The sequence below is a fragment of the Arvicanthis niloticus genome, chromosome 6, assembly GCF_011762505.2.
Source record: "Arvicanthis niloticus isolate mArvNil1 chromosome 6, mArvNil1.pat.X, whole genome shotgun sequence".
Lineage (NCBI taxonomy): Eukaryota > Metazoa > Chordata > Mammalia > Rodentia > Muridae > Arvicanthis > Arvicanthis niloticus.
The window spans coordinates 47,418,516-47,437,134 of NC_047663.1; the positions used below are offsets into that span (position 1 = coordinate 47,418,516).

The 18,619-nt window shown below is 39.9% G+C and overlaps 2 protein-coding genes across 3 annotated transcripts in view; one reads left to right on the forward strand and one right to left on the reverse strand.

Annotated features, from left to right (window-relative positions):
• Positions 1-1,193, reverse strand: part of LOC117711658 (olfactory receptor 1D2) — an 8,112-nt gene extending 6,919 nt beyond the window's left edge. The window contains exon 1 of the mRNA XM_034507463.2: positions 1,000-1,193. Coding sequence (XP_034363354.2) covers positions 1,000-1,159 — 160 coding nt within the window. The 5' untranslated portion in view covers positions 1,160-1,193. The remainder of the gene's footprint in view (positions 1-999) is intronic.
• Positions 1,194-10,687: 9,494 nt separating this feature from the next.
• On the forward strand, positions 10,688-18,063 carry LOC117711706 (olfactory receptor 3A1-like). 2 transcript variants are annotated; one of them, XM_034507520.2, is made up of 2 exons: positions 10,688-10,767; positions 16,713-18,063. In XM_034507520.2, the coding sequence occupies exon 2, from the start codon at positions 16,719-16,721 to the stop codon at positions 17,664-17,666; it is 948 nt and encodes a 315-aa protein (XP_034363411.1). In that variant the 5' UTR covers positions 10,688-10,767; positions 16,713-16,718; the 3' UTR covers positions 17,667-18,063. The 2 variants fall into 2 exon arrangements, with proteins under 2 accessions (XP_034363411.1, XP_076792448.1); XM_076936333.1 differs by having other exon boundaries at positions 10,741-10,865.
• The last annotated feature ends 556 nt before the right edge of the window (positions 18,064-18,619 follow it).

Here is an 18,619-nt window from a genome sequence, read left to right on the forward strand (position 1 = left end):
TGGTCTCCATGCAAGGGGAGATATTGTCCAGGTCAGGAATTAAAAAGTAACAGACAGAACAAAGTGGGTAGGTACCCCAAGCAAGTGCTGTGTCAGCAAAGAGACCTGGGGAGGCAGGAGATTCCTCAGCCTGGAAGGCATCAAGAGAAGCCTCAGAAGCCTATATAAGATGAGTGTTTCAGAGCCAGTTAAAGTGAAATAGGTGAAGGTTAGGGTTTACTTTTTTTTTTTCTTCCGATTTTCGAGACAGTTTCTCTGTGTAGCCCTGGCTGTCCTGGAACTCACTCTGTAGACCAGGCTGGCCTCAAACTCAGAAATCTGCCTGTCCCTTCCTCCTGAGTGCTGGGATTAAAGGTGTGAGCCACCACTGCCTGGCTAGGGTTTCTTTATGGAGTGGTGAGGGTGGTCTTTTGGTATCTGAGTGGGAACAGGAAGATCCCTCTGGATCTGCTCAGAGACTACTACAGCTTTCTGTAACCCATATAGCTGCAGGTCTCACAGTGCCTGAGAATGTCTTTGAGCTGTGACTGCCCAAGTGAAAGGGAGGCCCGCTCCCAGCATCAGTATGGGACACACTCAGACAGTAAATTCTCAGCACAAAGGAGATTTATTACCTTATAGGGTGGCTTTGGTTAGATAGCTGCAGAGATATAAGCCTCTCTATTATGTGCTTGATATGTTGTGGAAAGAATGTAGGGTGAGCTAAAAAGGCTCTACACTTGCAGAGGCTTTGTCAAGTCCTCTGTTCTCCTTAGAGGGATGATGGTGAGTGGGGGTTTGGTTATGGGTTTCCTAACTCATCTGTGCAGCCCTCCTTGTGGATGGAGAATGGCATGCAGGGCAGGGGCAGTGCTTTGAAGTAAGGAGTAGTGTGTGAGAAGATGGTGATGAGAGCGAGGAGAGGAGAAATGGGAGAGGGGAGAGCGGAAAGGAGAGAGAGAGAGAGAGAGAGAGAGAGAGAGAGAGAGAGAGAGAGAGAGAGAGATATCCAGATCTTACCCTCTGCTCTATGTGGTTCTAGTTCTGTTGCCTTCATCTTTCTCATATACGGGATAAAATTCAGTCCATTCGTTTTTGAAAACAGGACTTTGTGACTTGTTCTATTGACTACAGGGTCTTCAGTTCTGTAAGTCAGAAGACAGAATTTGAGGCTCTTCATGCTGTGGTTGGTCCATGGTTTCTGAGAACTGATGCTTGAACCTCAGTTTCATGAAGAAAGGGGCTGAAAAGGGTTATTTATTAGTTTTGGAGAGGCCTTGGGGAGACAATCCCAAGATGCTTACCTGAGATGAATATGGAACTAATTGCTCTAGTGTTACTATCTGGAGGCAAACGAATTGGGAAATGAACCTGTTTACAGGAAGTGAAACAAATCATTACCGAGGAACCTTCAAGTTTCCCTAGGAGTAAAGGTAAGTCAGAAATAAATGGCTCACAAGGCTTGAAGTTTGCTTGAGCCACTAGAGGTTTGGAAAACATCAAATGCTAGTGACTTCAAGTACTTAGTTAAAGCGGTTTTAAAAAACCATGGGCACAACTGTAGCTCAGTGGTAGAGTGTTCATCTGGCATGCATGGAGCCTTGGGTTTGATTCTAAACTTTGAAAAAAAATTGCTAAGTCTTTGCTAGATATGGTGGCTCATGCTTGCCATCTTACATCGATGATGCTGAGGCAGGAGGATCATGGACAAGGCTTGTCAAGGTCACATACAGTGAGGACTCACAAACAATATCAATGATAAAACATTATACACAGAGAAGATAAACTCACTTGAACTTCTAATTACTTCTCTTAAACATAATATCTAGGGTGTATTGAGAGAGAGGCAGACAGACGAGAATGTGAGATCTCAGAAGCATGAACCAGCATGGAAGGTGTATAGGGAATCCAGACAATGTAGCTGCCAGACACAAACCGGAAAGCAATGATGCTTATGGTTTACGAAGTACAATGAACTTGAAAAGTCAGTGAGAAAGTCTGATAAGCTGACTAGTCATGAACACTCGGGAAAGATCACAGTGTTAGCTTCGAGTCTATCTTGCTCATATACTCACCGAAGCACTGATGGAAACAACTAAACATTGGGAACAGTCTGAATTAATCAGTGAATGAGTCAATAAGATGTGATCCATATCTACTGTGGGATCCTGTTTGACTGTAAAGAAACCCCAAATCCAGCCACTTGCAGCAATGTGGATGGCACTGGAATTATGTTAACAAACCAGGCATGGACAGATAAGCACTGAATGACCTCACTCATGTGTGGAATTTAAACAACCAGGACTTTGTCTTTGCTTTTTTTTTCCTTCCACAAATCTCTTCCCTAAACTCTCTGGTTTGTTCTTTATTTGTCTTGACTTAACTAAGACTCGGCTTAACAGTACATGTGTTCAAATATTATGGACAGATTTTGGCAATACTGGTTACGGTGAATTAAATACAATGTTCCTCATAGTCTTGGACATGTGAACACTTGATCCCAACTGCTGGTGCTATTTGGAAGATCTGGGAGGTGTGGCCTTGTTGGAAGTAATATGCTACTGGAGTCAGGTTTTGAGGATTTAAGGACTTTTGCCATGTTGAGTTCTCTCTCTCTGTCTCAGGTAAGGGTTGGCCTTGTGAGCCTCTTTTCATCCATGCTGTAATTTTGACTGGCTTCATCTTGTGTAGATTCTGTGTAGATAACCACAGTTACCTTAAGTTCATCAATGCAACAGCCAGAAGATGGCATTTCATAATACTGCTCCTATTCTTTCCTCCTACTTTTTACACACTTGTTCATGATATTCCCTGAGATTTGTAGAGGGTTACTGATACCGAGTTTCCATTTAGTACTGGGCACTCATGATCACTTGTTCTTAGCACTTTGATTGGCTATGTATCTCTCCATGGATCACTGATCACTGAAAAGAAAAACTTCTCTTCTTCACCAAGACTGAAAGCAGCTCATATCTACAGGTATAAACACATTAAAAAAAAAAAACTAGTTTGACATTATTATTTAGCAAAAATAACAATAGTAGGTTCCCACCTAAGGACTATACCTTTCTCAGCCACAAAATTTTGACCAGGTTTACAGTGACAGAAGTAAAATTTCCTTATGTGGAGAAGGCTCCAAGTCCAATCAGGAAGGCTTGGTTCCTCCTTAACAGTTATGCCACTATTGAACAAATTAAAACATCTTGCCTTGTAGGATGGCATTGTAGTATGTAGAGGCCAGAACTGGGTAAGATCATTGATTTTTTTTTTCTTCTAGCTGCTTTAGCAACCCATTCTAGCACCATGAAAGATAACTAGCAGAGAGGAAATTTCTCAGTTGGTTTGAGGTTGATTACTCTATGTACTCTATGTACTGCAACCAAAGTGTGTGGTGTTTTTAGAAATAGAGTATTGGCATCTGGTCATGGCAGGCAATCAAGAACTTGTAGGGAGATGTCCCCCTATGCCTGGTATGAGATTTTTGTTTGATAACTTGTGTCTTCTGGAAGTAACAGTGTCTACCTACACAGGCTATCTCTGTTTACATTCAGCTTTTAAGAGAAATTATATTTTGTAACTATCTTTCACACTAGTAGGTTTCAATATGTCTTTTTCATACATCATAAAAATTGGGTGAAAACATCCCCCCTACTCTTATCTCTTCTCCACTTTCTTTGTGTCATCTCCACTTAAACCTGACTCCTAGTGTTCCCCACTCTTCTTGTATATAGCATGTTCTACTATCATCTTCAGTTGTAAGTTTTGATTACTCTCTTTATCTGAATCAACCTTCTTTAACTCTTCCGCTATTTTTGATTTGACATCTTTTTTTTTTTTTTCAGATTTACTTTTTTGGGGGGTTCCATTTGCTTGAAATACCTTTCCCTAGCATTTTACCATAAGGTTGTGCCTATCTTTGATGCCAAACTTCATTTCTCATAGACAACAAACAAACAAACAACAAACAAAAAACAGATGGATCCTATTTTTATTCCAATCTGCTAGTCTAGTCTGTGTCATTTCATTGGGAGAATTTAATATTCAAAGTTATTGTTGGAAGGTGTGTATCAATTTCTGCCATTTTGTTGATTTTGTGGTGTCTTTTGGTTAACTTTTTTTATATTGTTTACCTTTTTCTAGTCATTGCTTACATATTTTCTTATCTTCAGTCCAAAATATTTCTTCCAGAATCGTCTATAGGATCATAAATTCCTTTAGCCTGCTTTTAATATGGAAAGTTTTTCTTTACCCTTTATTATGACAGTTTTGCTAGGTATAATAATCTGTCTTGACAGTTCTGGTCTTTTAGAACTTGAAATGTATTTTCCTAAAATTTTTTGGCTTTAAAATTTTCTATTGAATACAGTTGTTATTCTGGTGGATCCGCATTTATATATGTCTTGGTCCTTCTCTCAGCTTTCAATATTTCTTTTTTTGTTCTGTAACTTTAGTGTTTTGACTTTAAAATGACAAAGTTAGGAGTTCTATTTGGTATTCTGTGTGCCTCTTGAACCCAAATTGGCATCCCATTCTCTAGATTTATTATTATTTTCCTCTATGATTCTTTTGGAAAATATTTTCTATGCTTCTGGCATGAAATTGTTCTCTTTCCTTTATGTCTGTCATTTGTAGATTTGGTCTTTCTATGGTGTCCCAAAGCTCTATTATATTCCATTTATATATCTTAAATATTAATCTTGAATGAATGACTCAGTCAACACATGACCTCAGTTTCCCTTCCCTTCTTTTCTCCTAGTCTCTCACCTTCCAACTCAACTTCCTTCTTTCCTTCACCCCATCTACTTCTCTGTTTCTTTTCAGAAAAGGGCAAGTCTCCCATGGATATCAACTAGCCATGGCATATCAAGTTGCAGTAAGACTAGGCACCTTCTCTCCTATTAAGGCAGGACAAGGCAACCCAGTAGGAGGAAAGGGCCCCAGAAGCAGGCAACAGAGTCACAGACAGTCCTTGCTCTCTGTGTTAGGAGTCCCACGCAAAGACTAAGATACACAACTGTAACATATGTGCAGAGGACCTAGATCAGTCCCATGCAGGCTCTCTGGTTGGCAGTTTCATCTCTGTGAGTCCCGTGAGCCCAGATTAGCTGATTTTGCAGGCTTTATTGTGGTATCCTTGATCCCTTTCCCACATGATTGCCCAAGTTCCACCTAAGTTTGACTGTGGGTCTCTGCGTCTGTTTCCAACAATTGCTGGGTGAAGCTTCTCTGACTACAGTTTGGCTAGACACCAATCTATGAGTATAGCAGAATATCATTAGGAATCATTTCACTAATTTTTTCTGCTAGTCTTGTTTGGTTTTATCCTAGGTCTTTGGGCTATCCAGCATCTGGGTCCTTGTCCTCCAGGCAGTGTCAGAGGTGGGCTCCATCTTTTCATTTCTGATTTTGTTAATTTGGATATTGTCTCTTTGCTTATTTTGTTAGTTTGGCTATGTGTTTAATCTATCTTGTTGACTTTCTCAAAGAACCAACTCTCTGTTTCATTAACTTTTTGTATTGTTCTTTTTTATTCTATTTTATCAATTTCAGCCCTAAGTTTGATTATTTCTTGGCATCTACTCCTCTTGGGTGTGTTTGCTTCTTTTTGTTCTAGAGCTTTCAAGTATGTTGTTAGGTCACTAATAGAAGATCTTATTAATTTCTTTATGGAGGCACTTAGTGCTATGAACTGTCCTCTTAGTAGTGCTTTGACTGTGTCTCATAAGTTTGGATATATTGCATGGTCATTTTCATTGAATTGTTGAAAGTCTTTAATTTCTTTCTTTATATTTTCCCTGACCCAGTGGTCATTGAGTAAAGAGTTGTTCAGTTTCCATGAATTTGTAGGCTTTCTGTTGTTGTTGTTGAAGTCCAGCTTTAATCCATGGTGGTCTGATAAGATATAGTATTTGTTGAGACTTGCTTTATGAGAGTATATCATTAATTTTGGAGAAGATTCCCTGAGGTGCTGAGAAGAAGGTACGTTCTTTTTTGTTTTGGTGAAATGTTCTGTAGATATCTGTTAGGTCTATTTGATTCACAACATTGGTTAGTTTCATTATTTCTCTGTTTAGTTTCTGTCTCTTTGATCTGTCCATTAGTGAGGGTAGGGTGTTGCAGTTTTTCACTATTAATGTGTGAGGTTCAATGTTTGATTTAAGCTTTAGTAATATTTCTTCTATGAATGTGGATGCCCTTGCCTTTGGGGCATAGGTATTAAGAATTGAGACATCATCTTGATGGATTTTTTCTTTGATTAGCATGAAGTGTTCTTTTCAATCTCTTTTGATTAATTTTGGCTGGAAGTCTATTTTATTAGATATTAGAATGGCACTCTAGTGTACTTCTTGGGTCCATTTGCTTGGGAAACTTTTTTTCCCAGTCCTTAACTCTGAGGTAAAGTCTATTTTTGATGTTGAGGTGTGTTTCTTATATGCAGAAGAATGATGGATCCTGTTTTACATCCATTCAGTTAGCTTGTGTCTTTATTGGGGAATTGAATCCATTTATATTGAGAGACATTAATGACCAGTGATTGTTAATTCCTGTTATTTTGTTTTTGTAGTTGGTTGTGTGTGCGTGTGCGTGTGCGCGTGCGTGCGCACGTGCATGTGAGTGTGCACTTTCCTTCTTTTGGTTTTGCTGGTGTGAGATTATTTATTTTTTGTGTTTTTGTGGGTGTAGTTAACCTCCTTGATTTGGATTTTTTTCTAGTATCTTCTGTAGGGCTGGATTTGTAGATAGATACCGTTTAAATTTGTTTTTTTTTTCTAGTATTTTCTGTAAGGTGTCATTGATGGATAGATACTGTTTAAATTTGGTTTTCTTATGAAATATCTTGTTTTCTTCATCTATGGTGACTGAAAATTTTGCTGAGGTAGCAAGTAGTCTGAGCTGACATCTCTTTGAGTCTGCAGGACATCTGCCTAGGCCCCTCTGGCTTTTAGAGTCTCTCTTGAAAAGTCAGGTGTAATTCTAATAGGCTTGCCTTTATATGTTACTTGGCCCTTTTCCCTTCTAGCTTTTACTATTCTTTCTTTGTTCTGTAGTTCAGTGTTTTGATTACTATGTGGCAGTAGGGGGGTGTGGATGGGGCAAGACTTTCTTTTTTGGTCCAATCTATTTAGTGTTCTGTAAGTTTCTTATACATTTATAGTCTTATCCTTCTTTAGGTTAGGAAAATTTTCTTCTATAATTTTGTTGAAAATACTTTCTTGGCCTTGATCTGGGATTCTTCTCTTTCCTCTATTACTATTATTCTCAGGATTCATCTTTTCATAGTGTCCTAGATTTCATGAAGTTAGATTTAACATTTTCTTTGACCAATGAATCTATTTCTTCTATCATATCTTCAGTGCCTGAGATTTTCTCTTCCATTTCTTGTATGCTGTTGGTGATGCTTGTGTCAGTAGTTCCTGTTCACTTATCTGGATTTTCTATTTCCAGAATTTCTCAGTTTATATTTTCTTTATTGCTTCTATTTCCATTTTTAGGTCTTGAACAATTTTATTCTTTTCCTTCAACTTTTTTTGGGGGCTTTCTTTACAGGACTTATTTCTTAAATACATTTCCTTCAATTGTTTATTTGTGTTTTCCTGTATTTATTTAAAGGATTTATTTATTTAATCTTTTAGGATCACTATTATCTCCATAAAGTTAGTTTTAAGGTCATTTTCTTGTGCTTCAGCTGTGTTCAAATATTAAGGGCTTGCTGTAGTAGGATAGCTGGGCTCTGGTGGTGACATTTTGCTTTGGGTGTTGTTTATTTTGTTCTTATACTGGTGTCTAGGCATCTGTGTTTGTGGTGATCATATGTCTAGGTCCTGATATCTGAGTTTATATTTGTTGGATGGATGTTTTATTCCTTGGTTTTTGTTCTAACTTTGCTCTTTTGGTCTTTGTGGCTTGGATTTCTGGCAGCCAGCATGACCTCTGGTCCAGCAGGGACTCTCTGTCTGAGTTGAGTGCTAGACATCTGGCAGCTAGTGACCTTGGTCCAACAGTGGGGCTCTAACAGAGTTTGGGGTAGGACTTGGTGATGAAGAGAGGAGTGATGATGGTAAATAGTGGGGGAGCATGAAGAGAATGGAGGAGGTCTGCTGGTGAGCCTTCTATCAGGGTTCTGGCAGTTGATGTGGTCTCCAGTCCAGTAATGAGTCTCTACCTGAGTTGGGGGCTGAGTTTCTGGCAGCTGATGTGGACTGTGGTTCAGCAGTGAGTCTCTCTGAGTTTGCCTATCTGTTCTTCTGGCAACCATGAAGGAGGCAGATGAGAAAACCCTTTCCTCTACCCAATGTTCTGATGTTCTCTAGGGAAGCCAGGGATTCCGTGCTGGTTTTCTCAAGTGACTCCTCAATGCTGACCAAGAATATACCCTGATTAACCCAGATACCCTAGAAAACCAGTGAGCTATAAACATAGCCTTTGTGATGCAGTCAGTCCCTGATATTCAAAAGATTTTACAAAAGTTGGAGGAAGTCAGGTCTGAAGTCATGAAAGTAGTGGAAAAGTCTTTATTATTTGGGAGATGGAGAAGAAGGAGAAGAAAAACAGGGGCAATAGGAACAGAAATAGGGACAAAAGATGTGCAAAGACAGAAAGTCAGAGTCACAAAGCTTGAGCTGATAAAGTAGATAAATGCTGATATAGTAAGTTAAATAGTGATCTTCCAAGAAAATCAGACTTTATTTCATGGAATATATTTAAATTGTTGCTAGGCATGTTTTGTTTTAGATAAAGTCTATGTAGCTTAGGTTGGCCTCACACTCAGTATATAGCTGAGAATGATCTTAAATTCTTAATCATCCTGCTTCCTCCCCTGAGTGCTGGAACTACAGGCACCACACCTGCCTTAATGTTTTTGAATTTTCATTCTTTAATATAAGTATCTCAGTACCTGAAACTGAAAACATTTTTACACTTTTGCACATTGAGTATGTGACAAGAAAGTCGTTGTTTTTGTTTGTTTGGTTTTTTTCCTCTGTAGATCTTGGATTCTTCTAGCACTGTTTACTGAAAGGCCTGCCCATTCCCTATCCCTGAATATACTATACATCATTCTCTAGATGCAGGCTATATATAAGGTTTCTACAGAGTAGTTCCAGGCCTTCTGATGTGTTGTTTGGATTCATTTCTCTAATTTTATTCAAATATGACATGTTTTCTTTTAAGAAATGTTATGATGCACAGAATGGTCAAGTACAAAGAATGCTACAGTGTTGGTGATGGCAGCTTTTAGATAGAATTCTAGTCCAGTGCCGACCGACACTGGAGTTAGCATACCTTGCTTGTGGGTGTCAGGCTATGCCTCCTCCAATGAGGCAGATACTGAACACTTAAACCAGATGAATGACAAATATCTGATAGTGAGTATGTGACCTCTCATCCCTTCCCACTAGCTAACATCGTGCAGATGGAGGCATCCAGGACTGCACGTGAAAGAGCTGGCACAAATATCAGTCTTGAAGGTAGAAACAGAACCACAGAGGGTAGGTGAAATGATCACAATTGTTTTTCTGAGCAGTTGGAAGAAGATAGGGGAAGCTGTCAAAACCTGGTTTGGAAATCTGAGTTCTAGCGCGGCCACAACAACACTGGGCAAATGACTAAAGCTCTTCTGAGCTTGTTTCCTTCCCTGTAATTACACAAATACTGAAGCTACATTAAAGAGCATTTATGAAGGCTAAGTAAGATACACAGCAAAATAACAACCAGTTTTTGTTATTTTATCATTCATAGTGTTTGTTGATCCCTTAGTATATACTTTATATATGTTTAATTTGATTTTCAGATCAACTCTGTGAAATTTTACTCTATTTTCATTGAGAAGATCAGTGGGTCTGTCGGCCTACATCAATGTTTTTTATCCCACACCAGGCTGCCCTAGAAATCATGAAAAGGAAAGAAAGGTCCTATGCTCAAGGAAGGCACATCCTCCACCATGACGGGAAAGTTCTGTTTAGCTGATTAATATCACTATTAATGACACTGAGGGGCTGGACTAAGACCCCACCCTATCTGCCATTAATCTCATTATTGGGACCCTCAACTTCTAAGGCCCTGGAAAATCATGGTGTGCAGTGGCATCTCTGGGTTGGACCATCCTAACAGCTCAGGTCATCTACTGCCTTTTCCTCATGGTCCATGCACCCCTGGACTCTGCTAACAGCATCCTGAGGGGAAAAGGTGCTGCCTTCATATGACACTCATTAAGCATGTGAGTCTTAAGGAAACATCTCCCTTTTGCCTATTTTTTCTTGTGCCCCCTTCTCATCTCCAGGTCAATCCAATCGAGACTTGGTTCTCTCTGCTCAGGGTTCTCAGAGACAGCACAGAACGTTCCACTTTGTCATCATCTTTAGTTACACAGTGACTGGAAAAAAAGAATAAACTAGATCTTATAATCCTCATATGAAAAATGGGATTGCTAAACTCCCTTGTTATTCTCATGGAACTAATACGAGGAGTAGAGCAGGGGACTGAGCATGAGGCTTTTTTTTTCTTAATAGTTAAATGCCACAAAGCATTATCATTTGGTTCATTAAAGATCTGTGTTACTTTTTGGATTGCAGCTCCCTAAACTCTTCCTTCCTGGGAGGGTTAATTTCTGAGGTCCCTAGAGAGTGACTCTACAGTGGATGGAGCCCCATGGCGGGATGATTTCATCTCCATTTTACTCCTTTCCTCATATATGACCCCGCCTTGCTACCTGTGACTAGGGCATGCACAGTGCTTCCCTCTCTCCTTTCTCTTCCAGAGAAGCCTTGCTCAGCTCAGTACTTGCAATAGGTAAGTGAGTATTCCTGGGAGCTCCCTTTTGCTCCTTGAGAAGTCACTGGAGCTGCTACCAAATGAGGAAGACCTCTTATTTCAGAGGCTTCAGTAGGGTGAGTCTTGTTCAGATAACTCATCATATGAAACAAAGAGCTGGGGGGTAGGGAAGTGTCACCCTTGCCAGGGCCTTTCTGCCCCCTGCAGATTCCTTGCATGAAACCTGCTTACTTAATGATTCTAACCGGGGATGAGCATATTCAGACAATCTAGCCTTTCTGCCTGGACCCATTGTTCAGGGAGCAAGTCATGTTAACTTCATCGGAGGGCCTGACTGAGACTCACCATCAGATCTCTAGAGTTTGGCTGAGAATTTAGAGGGTTATTAAGACTCAATTAAGAAAGCCTGCACATCAGGCTGGATGCACGAGAATAGTAAAGGGACTTTTCTGTCAAGGTCACCATTGTAACCTTGTGTGAGGCAGACCTCTTAGATGTACAGACCTAGCTCATCCTAGAAACTTGGGAATGACAAGTGAGTTCCACCTGCACAGAACAGAAGTCATGGGGTTCCCTGTGAGGTGCACTCTTCTGGTTTGGCCTTGTTTATCCATATGGTCTTGCCCTCCTAATTGACAAATTCTTTGGGGCTGTTTGGGAAAAAAAAAATCATGCCTGAATAAGTCAGTTGTTTCAATTCTTCCTAATGAGTCCTTAGAAACACCCCATATAAACAAAGAGATTAAAAAGTCCCACAGCAGTGCGTATGTGCCTTTCACTCAAGCTTGTACTCCCTGTAAACATATCAGTTTCTCATTTTGCATAGCTTCCTGCTCATTCAAGAGACCGCCCAGTCCCTTCAGTGCAGTCCAGTGTTCCTTCTCACTGAAATTATGTTGGTCTCATGGATTTAGCTCTGAAGTTCATTCTGTATTTATTTTGAAACTATTGAAAATCTACTGCACATAAACTATGTATTGAGAATGTGAAGCTAAAACAGATGAACATCTTCCCTCCCATAAGCCACAGTGGAGCACAGCTGTGCCCTCCAGAGAAGTGGCAATACAAGAGGGTAGCAGAGACAAGAGGGTACAGAAGGTTAGTGGAAAGTAGTGGAGAGCAGGGTGACCCCCACAGAGAATGTGTATTTTCATCCAATCAAAGAAGTTTAGAGTTAGGAATAAGAAATTGTTCTTGTCCGAGGGTGGACCAGGAGGAGGATAAAATCTAGACTGTAAAAAAAGATTAAATAAACTAAAAAAAATCATTCTAGACAAAACAGTTTGAGATAGCTGGGGGTAGAAGAAATTGAAAAGCACTTTACAACTTTAGTTAGACTGTATTGTAGAAAGCAAGCTGGAGGCACTTTATGCTTGCATTATTTGATATTATTTGATATTACCTTACTCCCACTAATATACCAATTCTCATGACACTTATGGAATAACTTCTAGGTCTATGGTTAGGCTATGGTCACAAGATGACCCAATGAGTGTGACCATTGATTTAAGGGGGCTGTGAAATGGGACAATTTTAAGCTATATGTCATTAAGATTGCTCTCCATGGGCCAGCAAGATGGTTCAGAAGGTAAAGGCACTTGCTGCCATGTTAAATGACCCGAGTTCAATCCCCAGGACCCCAAATGGTAGAATGAGAGAAATGACTCCCTCAAGTCATCCCCTGACCTATGCACATAACAGTATAACACATATGCCATGGCACACATGCATGAACACATGCACGCACACACAAATAAATAAATAATGCTAATTCTTTTAAAAAATTTAAGTGGTTACTTTTTAAAAAAACATTGCCCTCTGTCATTTGTACTATGATGAACATACAGTTATGTATCAGGAAAGGTTCAGAATTGATTTAGTCCCACAGCCTCCTTGCACGATGGTTCAGCAACATTTACAACATCAGAGCTTGTCAACAATGTCAGTGGTTGGAAATGGACTAGAACTCAGGAAGTTTGACCCAGAGCTGGTGTCTCTCTTAAATGCACAAGGCAACTCATGTTTCATCATCTTTCATCTCCAATAACCTCCAGAAGAAAATGTCCAAAGTGCCAAGTTAGTTTTATAATGGCAATTCTCTTTTTCTATTGCATGAATAGCTGGACATTTCATGTTTTTTTCAAGCTTTTTTCTTAGGTTAAAATGTAACCAACATTGGCTATGTGTATGTCTTCTTTTGAGGATTACCTATTCAGACTATTACAGAATTGGCTTGTTGCTGTGAAGCAGTTTGTAGTCCTTAATCTAAAATCTGCACGTAAAGGTAGAACTCCTAATAGAAATGAAGTAGACTAGAGGACTTGGGTGTTTTCTATTTGCAGGGAGCCAGCCCCAGCATGGTGGGAGGAGAAGTGTGAAATCTTCTTTCTTCTTCTTCTCAGTTCTTCTTGAGACAGCCTGGGGGGGGGTAAGACTTGGAGATTCTCAGGGTTGCTGTATAATAAGGCTTACTTATCTATATTACTAAAGTTTACTTACTAGGCTACTGTAAGTGACCTGCTATCTGTTTGATCCTCCTGCAGTTTCTGGCAACTTAACACCTCAGCCCAAGGATAGCAGAGGATTAAGTAAATAGCTTTGTACTATCCTAAAAACTGAGAGTAAAAGACTGCAGGCCTAGGTGATTCACACCTGTAGCCTAACAGCAGAGAATTAGGCAAACAGCCTTTGTACTCTCTCAGCAGTTCCTGCTGGGCTCTAACTTATGTCTGCTAGTCTGAGGTCACAGGAAGAAAAGACACTTAGAGAAGTTGCTATAGAGTTTATTACTAAGTGTAAAAGGTATCCTAGGAAAGCTATCTGAGGGAAAAGGTGGAAAGGTCCTAAGTGGGGAAAAGGAAAAAATTCTAACAAAGGAAAAATCCTAAGGGAAAAAATTCTAGGCAGAGGAGAAGGAAAGGAAAGGACGAATGGCTCCTAATGAACGTTCCCTTTGTCTTTGTCTTCAGTACTTATACATCATTCAGAGTACATGATCACATGTTACAAAGTTTATCACAAGTTCACACCAAAATTCAAACCACAAATTGAAATAGAAGTTTACATAAGAATGTTTACATGCATATCCATTAGGAGTAATTACCTGGCTAAACATTCATCACCTGTCTAGCTTCACAGGTTCACTGAGGCTTTAAAACTATAACTAAGAAATTGGTGAAGTTTTTAATAGATAAACCCAGGCAATATTTTCTCTTCTTGTCCTAGCACCTATAATAAATTGTGAGTTCCCTTTTAGTGACCTATGATTAATTGTTTTATAGCCCCATTGGAATGTGCTCTGAGCAGGAGAAAGTCTGGTTACTATCTAAGTGCAATTAACTGATGACACTTGGGAGACTTGCAGAGTTCTCATTGCAGTTTTGACTATCAGAGAAGGACCTAATAGCAGTCCCATTATAAAAGAGCTTAATAATCATTGATATAATTTTAGGAATTCTTATAGGATCATCATTAAGACTTAAGAAGTCATCTATTTGTCTATATAGCATCACTACAAGACAGTACATCTTTGTGGATCTACAGAGATCTGCTCCAAAGGGGTGTGCTATTGCTTAGTGATTGTTACATATGTTTAATAATAATAATAATAATAATAATAATAATAATAATAATAGGAAAGGCATATTAATATCAAGAATCTTTCCTAAAATAAATCTCTTACAACCTTGCTGAATGAGGGCTCACTTGTCGCAGGTTATATAATAATTCAAGGCAAGCATTTCAGGATGATCATCTGCTAATTATTAGCTTGTCCCATTATGGATCCTGACAGCTATTGAATCTTCTGAGTTCCTTGTATTTCCTGTTTCTCTTGCTATGTCACAGCTTCTGATCTGAACATAATCCCACTTGTCTGTTTGACCTTTGTAGTGTGTGCTTAGGGGGGTGCCTTATCCAAAACTGCCTTGTCCATATTGCTGTCTTGCAGTGCTTCTCCTGTTGTCTCCCAGCAGTTTCATATTTTTTTCTTTGGGTCTTTTGGTGCAGTTTTAGCTCTTTTCCATTCATAGTTAGGATTAGGGACCTAGTTTCATTATTCTGCATGCATGTAATGCCTAGACTTAAGGTGGTCCTCTTAGATGCCTGTCTAGAAGAACTATCTTGACTGGCCAGACCAGTGGACACATTGCTGGATCCCATATACAAATCTTTCCTCTAATGGCCTCATGGTAATTTGGAGGTTAGCAGTCATATAAAAGCACACCCAGGAAGGACAAATTTTCAAAATAGAAAAGCAGACATTTGATAAATATGGGGATTGGCAGATCGCTCAGTCAGTACAGGGCTTGCTAAGCACACATAAGGGTCTGAGTTTGATTCCCAGCATCCATGTAAAAAGCCTCAGACATGATGACAAAAAATTGTTAAAGAGACTTAATAATAATAATAATAAATAATAATAACACTAAAAATTATATGAGTGTATGTAGGGTAATTTTAATGAAGATATCGATGATTAGAAATTAAATTTGTATGGATATGGCTCCTGACATGCAGACCACCCCCCAGTGGAGGCTACATATCAAAGAGCATACAGGTAGCATAGCTTTAAAAAAGAAAAACAGGAGGAACCAAAGTTGAACAGGGAAGGAGGGACAGATCTGGGAGGAGTGGGAGTAGAAGTGAATATCATTGAAGTGCATTCTATGAAGTCCTCAAAGAACTAATAAAAATGAGAAAAGCAAAGAAATTGACAGCTGCAGAAACAAAAAATATCACAAAAGTAATGTCAAGGGAAGGGATTAGCTTGATAAACGGAAGACAAACATTCTGACAGTACTCATCTGCTCAAGCACACACGCAATGTAAAGCAGGCTCTCACTGCTGAACCTCACACAGATTCGTGCTGCCGGGGACTGGTAAGCCAGCAGCTTACCACGTGTTAGTTATTAGTGGATTTTACAAAAACAGGGAATGGAATAAATGCTATTTTATCATGTCATAGAACACTGAACATTCTTGTAGGAATCTGAAACTGTTGAATCCTCTGAGGAACAGCACCTCAAGCCTGTGACATGAAAGAGAGGAGGGGCAGTCACTCAGCCATGAGGGCCTCTGTGAGCCTGAGGAACCAGCACATGAATATGTGCACATGTGTAGGTACACATATAAGACACATGAATATACAATACATTGTGATCATAGCACTAGTATGACTCGTTATAGTTCATTTAGGATTAAAAGAAAAGTATGGGGAAATAAATCTGAAAGCCCCCATTTCCTATGTGTTGGTGGAGCTGAGAGACATTTTTGTACTAGTCATTTTTCTAGGTGTCTGTATATATGCTTTAGGCAAGATTTTATTTGTGGGATACTCTTTCTTGATTTACATCAAATTATGGCATATATTACAAATTGAGACATTTAGATGTCATAGTTGATTATTGATTTAGAAAAACTCTTGATTTTTGTATAATTCTTCTCTTTGTCTCTCTCCCTTCCTGTTTTTCCCTTTCCCTTTGTCTTTCCCCTCATTATGTAGCCTGGGCTGATCATCAACAAGAATCAATCTCCTTCATGTATCACTATGACAAACTTTAATTATGTTCACCTACTTCACTAATTTTCTCCCAAGTCTTAGTTTTCTATGTGTTTGTTTTTCTCTTGTGTTTTATTTAGACAGTTTTACTGTTGGCAATTTCTGCTTTCTTTTATTTTTCCATTGCATGTATATACCACATTTTCTTTATCCATTAACTACCTTTCATGATGTGATGAGAAATGTCTGAGGCAATGGTACCATCAGGCAACTGACAGGTGAAGAATCCAGGTAAAAGCAGAACTGGAGACAGTAAGTAAGGTTGGGGCTGGAGGAGAACAAACATCTTCAGGGTACACAGAAGTTTACCCTCAGGCTTTGCATATGAAGGTGGATCAGTGTATTTTTATTAATTAATTACGGTAAAGAGAGATTATTTCTACTCTGAAATGTCTTATAACAGGAATTCATGGAGTCCAAATTTGAGAGCAATGGAACAGCAGTTACCGAGTTCATTCTTCTGGGCTTGGTAGAGACAGCAGGGCTGCAGCCAGCCATCTTTGTAATCTTCCTCTTCGCCTACCTGCTCACAGTTGGGGGCAACCTGAGCATCCTGGCAGCTGTCTTGGTAGAACCCAAACTCCACACCCCCATGTATTTCTTCCTGGGGAATCTGTCCATGCTGGATGTTGGCTGTATCAGTGTCACTGTCCCATCAATGTTGGGTCGTCTCTTGTCCCACAAGCGTACAGTTCCATATGGAGCCTGCCTCACACAGCTCTTCTTCTTTCATCAGCTGGCTGGGGTTGACTGCTTCCTGTTGACAGCCATGGCTTATGACCGCTTCCTGGCCATCTGCCGGCCCCTCACCTATAGCACCCGAATGAACCATTCAGTCCAGAGGATCTTGGTGGCCACATCCTGGGCTTGTGCCTTCAGCAATGCACTGACTCACACTGTCGCCATATCCACACTCAACTTCTGTGGCCCCAATGTGATCAATCACTTCTACTGTGACCTTCCCCAGCTCTTCCAGCTCTCCTGCTCCAGTACCCAGCTCAATGAGCTGCTGCTCTTTGGTCTGGGTGTCCTCATGGCTGGTGCACCTGTGATTCTCATTGTCACCTCTTACATCAATGTGGCAGCTGCAGTTTTGAGAATCCAATCTTCCGAGGGCAGGAAGAAAGCCTTCTCCACATGCAGCTCTCACCTCACTGTGGTAGGCATCTTCTATGGGACAGGGGTCTTCAGCTACATGCGGCTGGGGTCAGTCGAGGCTTCAGACAAGGACAAGGGCATTGGCATCCTCAACACTGTCATTAGTCCCATGCTGAACCCGCTTATCTACAGCCTTCGGAATCCTGATGTGCAGGGTGCCCTGAGGAGGGTACTCACAGGAAAGCGAGACATAGCATGAGGGTGAACAGGAGGGGAGAAAAGACACTATAAACTGGGTGTGCTGGCACACACATGTAATCCCAGCACTTGACAGTGGAAGCAAGAGGATAAGAAATTCAATCTTATCCTAGATAGCAACTCTGAGGCCAGCCTGGGCTGCATGAGGTCCTGTTTCAGGGGGGGAAAAAAACCCACAATACATTCAATATCAGGATTTTTCCTTAGAGATTTGTTTTATTATTCTTCAAATACTTCTATAAGTTGTGATAAACACAAATCCCAAGCTGAATGAAATAAAAATTGAGATTTTATATGTATTTTCTCTTACCCTATACAAATTTTACACTATTTTATTATTCTAATGGTAAATGAAATATTTGGTAACAGTGGCTGTTATAAATAATCTCTTCTAAGGTTTAACTGCAAATAATTTAAAAACATTATAATATTAAAAATTGTTGTCTTGAGAGGCAGTTTTGGAGGTTCACCTATGTTTGGTTATATCATCAAATATTTGATTTTTATGATATGGGTCAAATCATGATTCCTTTACCACTCATCTATAGAATCCTGGACCCTTCCACTCACAATGTGACTTACCTACAGGTATGTTAATCAGGAAGTAAACATGCTCAGTGGATTACCACATACCCCTGTACTTATGGGCAACACTAACTAGACACAGTGGGACAGCTCTTTACAAAGGAAAAGAGGACATGAACCTAGGAGGCAGGCATGTTGGAGCAGGAGTCCAGGGCAAATTCAGTGGGGGTGATGGAGGTACACATGATTAAAATAATCATGTAAATGTATGAAATTCTCAAACATACAGAAAAAAAAATCAAGCTCCCTTCCAAAAGGTATAAGTGATCAAGGTTAAAAAAGGGTAGGGTTGGGGTCCTAATCCAGTAAAGCAGCCTTATGAGACTCAGGACCCCTCCCACTCTTACTTGCTAGCATGCAAAGATGCTG

What these genes read in the sequence shown, in the direction of transcription:
- LOC117711706 (XM_076936333.1), top strand. Translation starts at nt 10,830, where the DNA reads ATGAGGAAGACCTCTTATTTCAGAGGCTTCAGTAGG. An exon ending in ATTTCAGAGGCTTCAGTAGG is followed by an intron (nt 10,866 to 16,712) that starts GTGAGTCTTGTT and finishes GTCTTATAACAG; the next exon opens with GAATTCATGGAGTCCAAATT.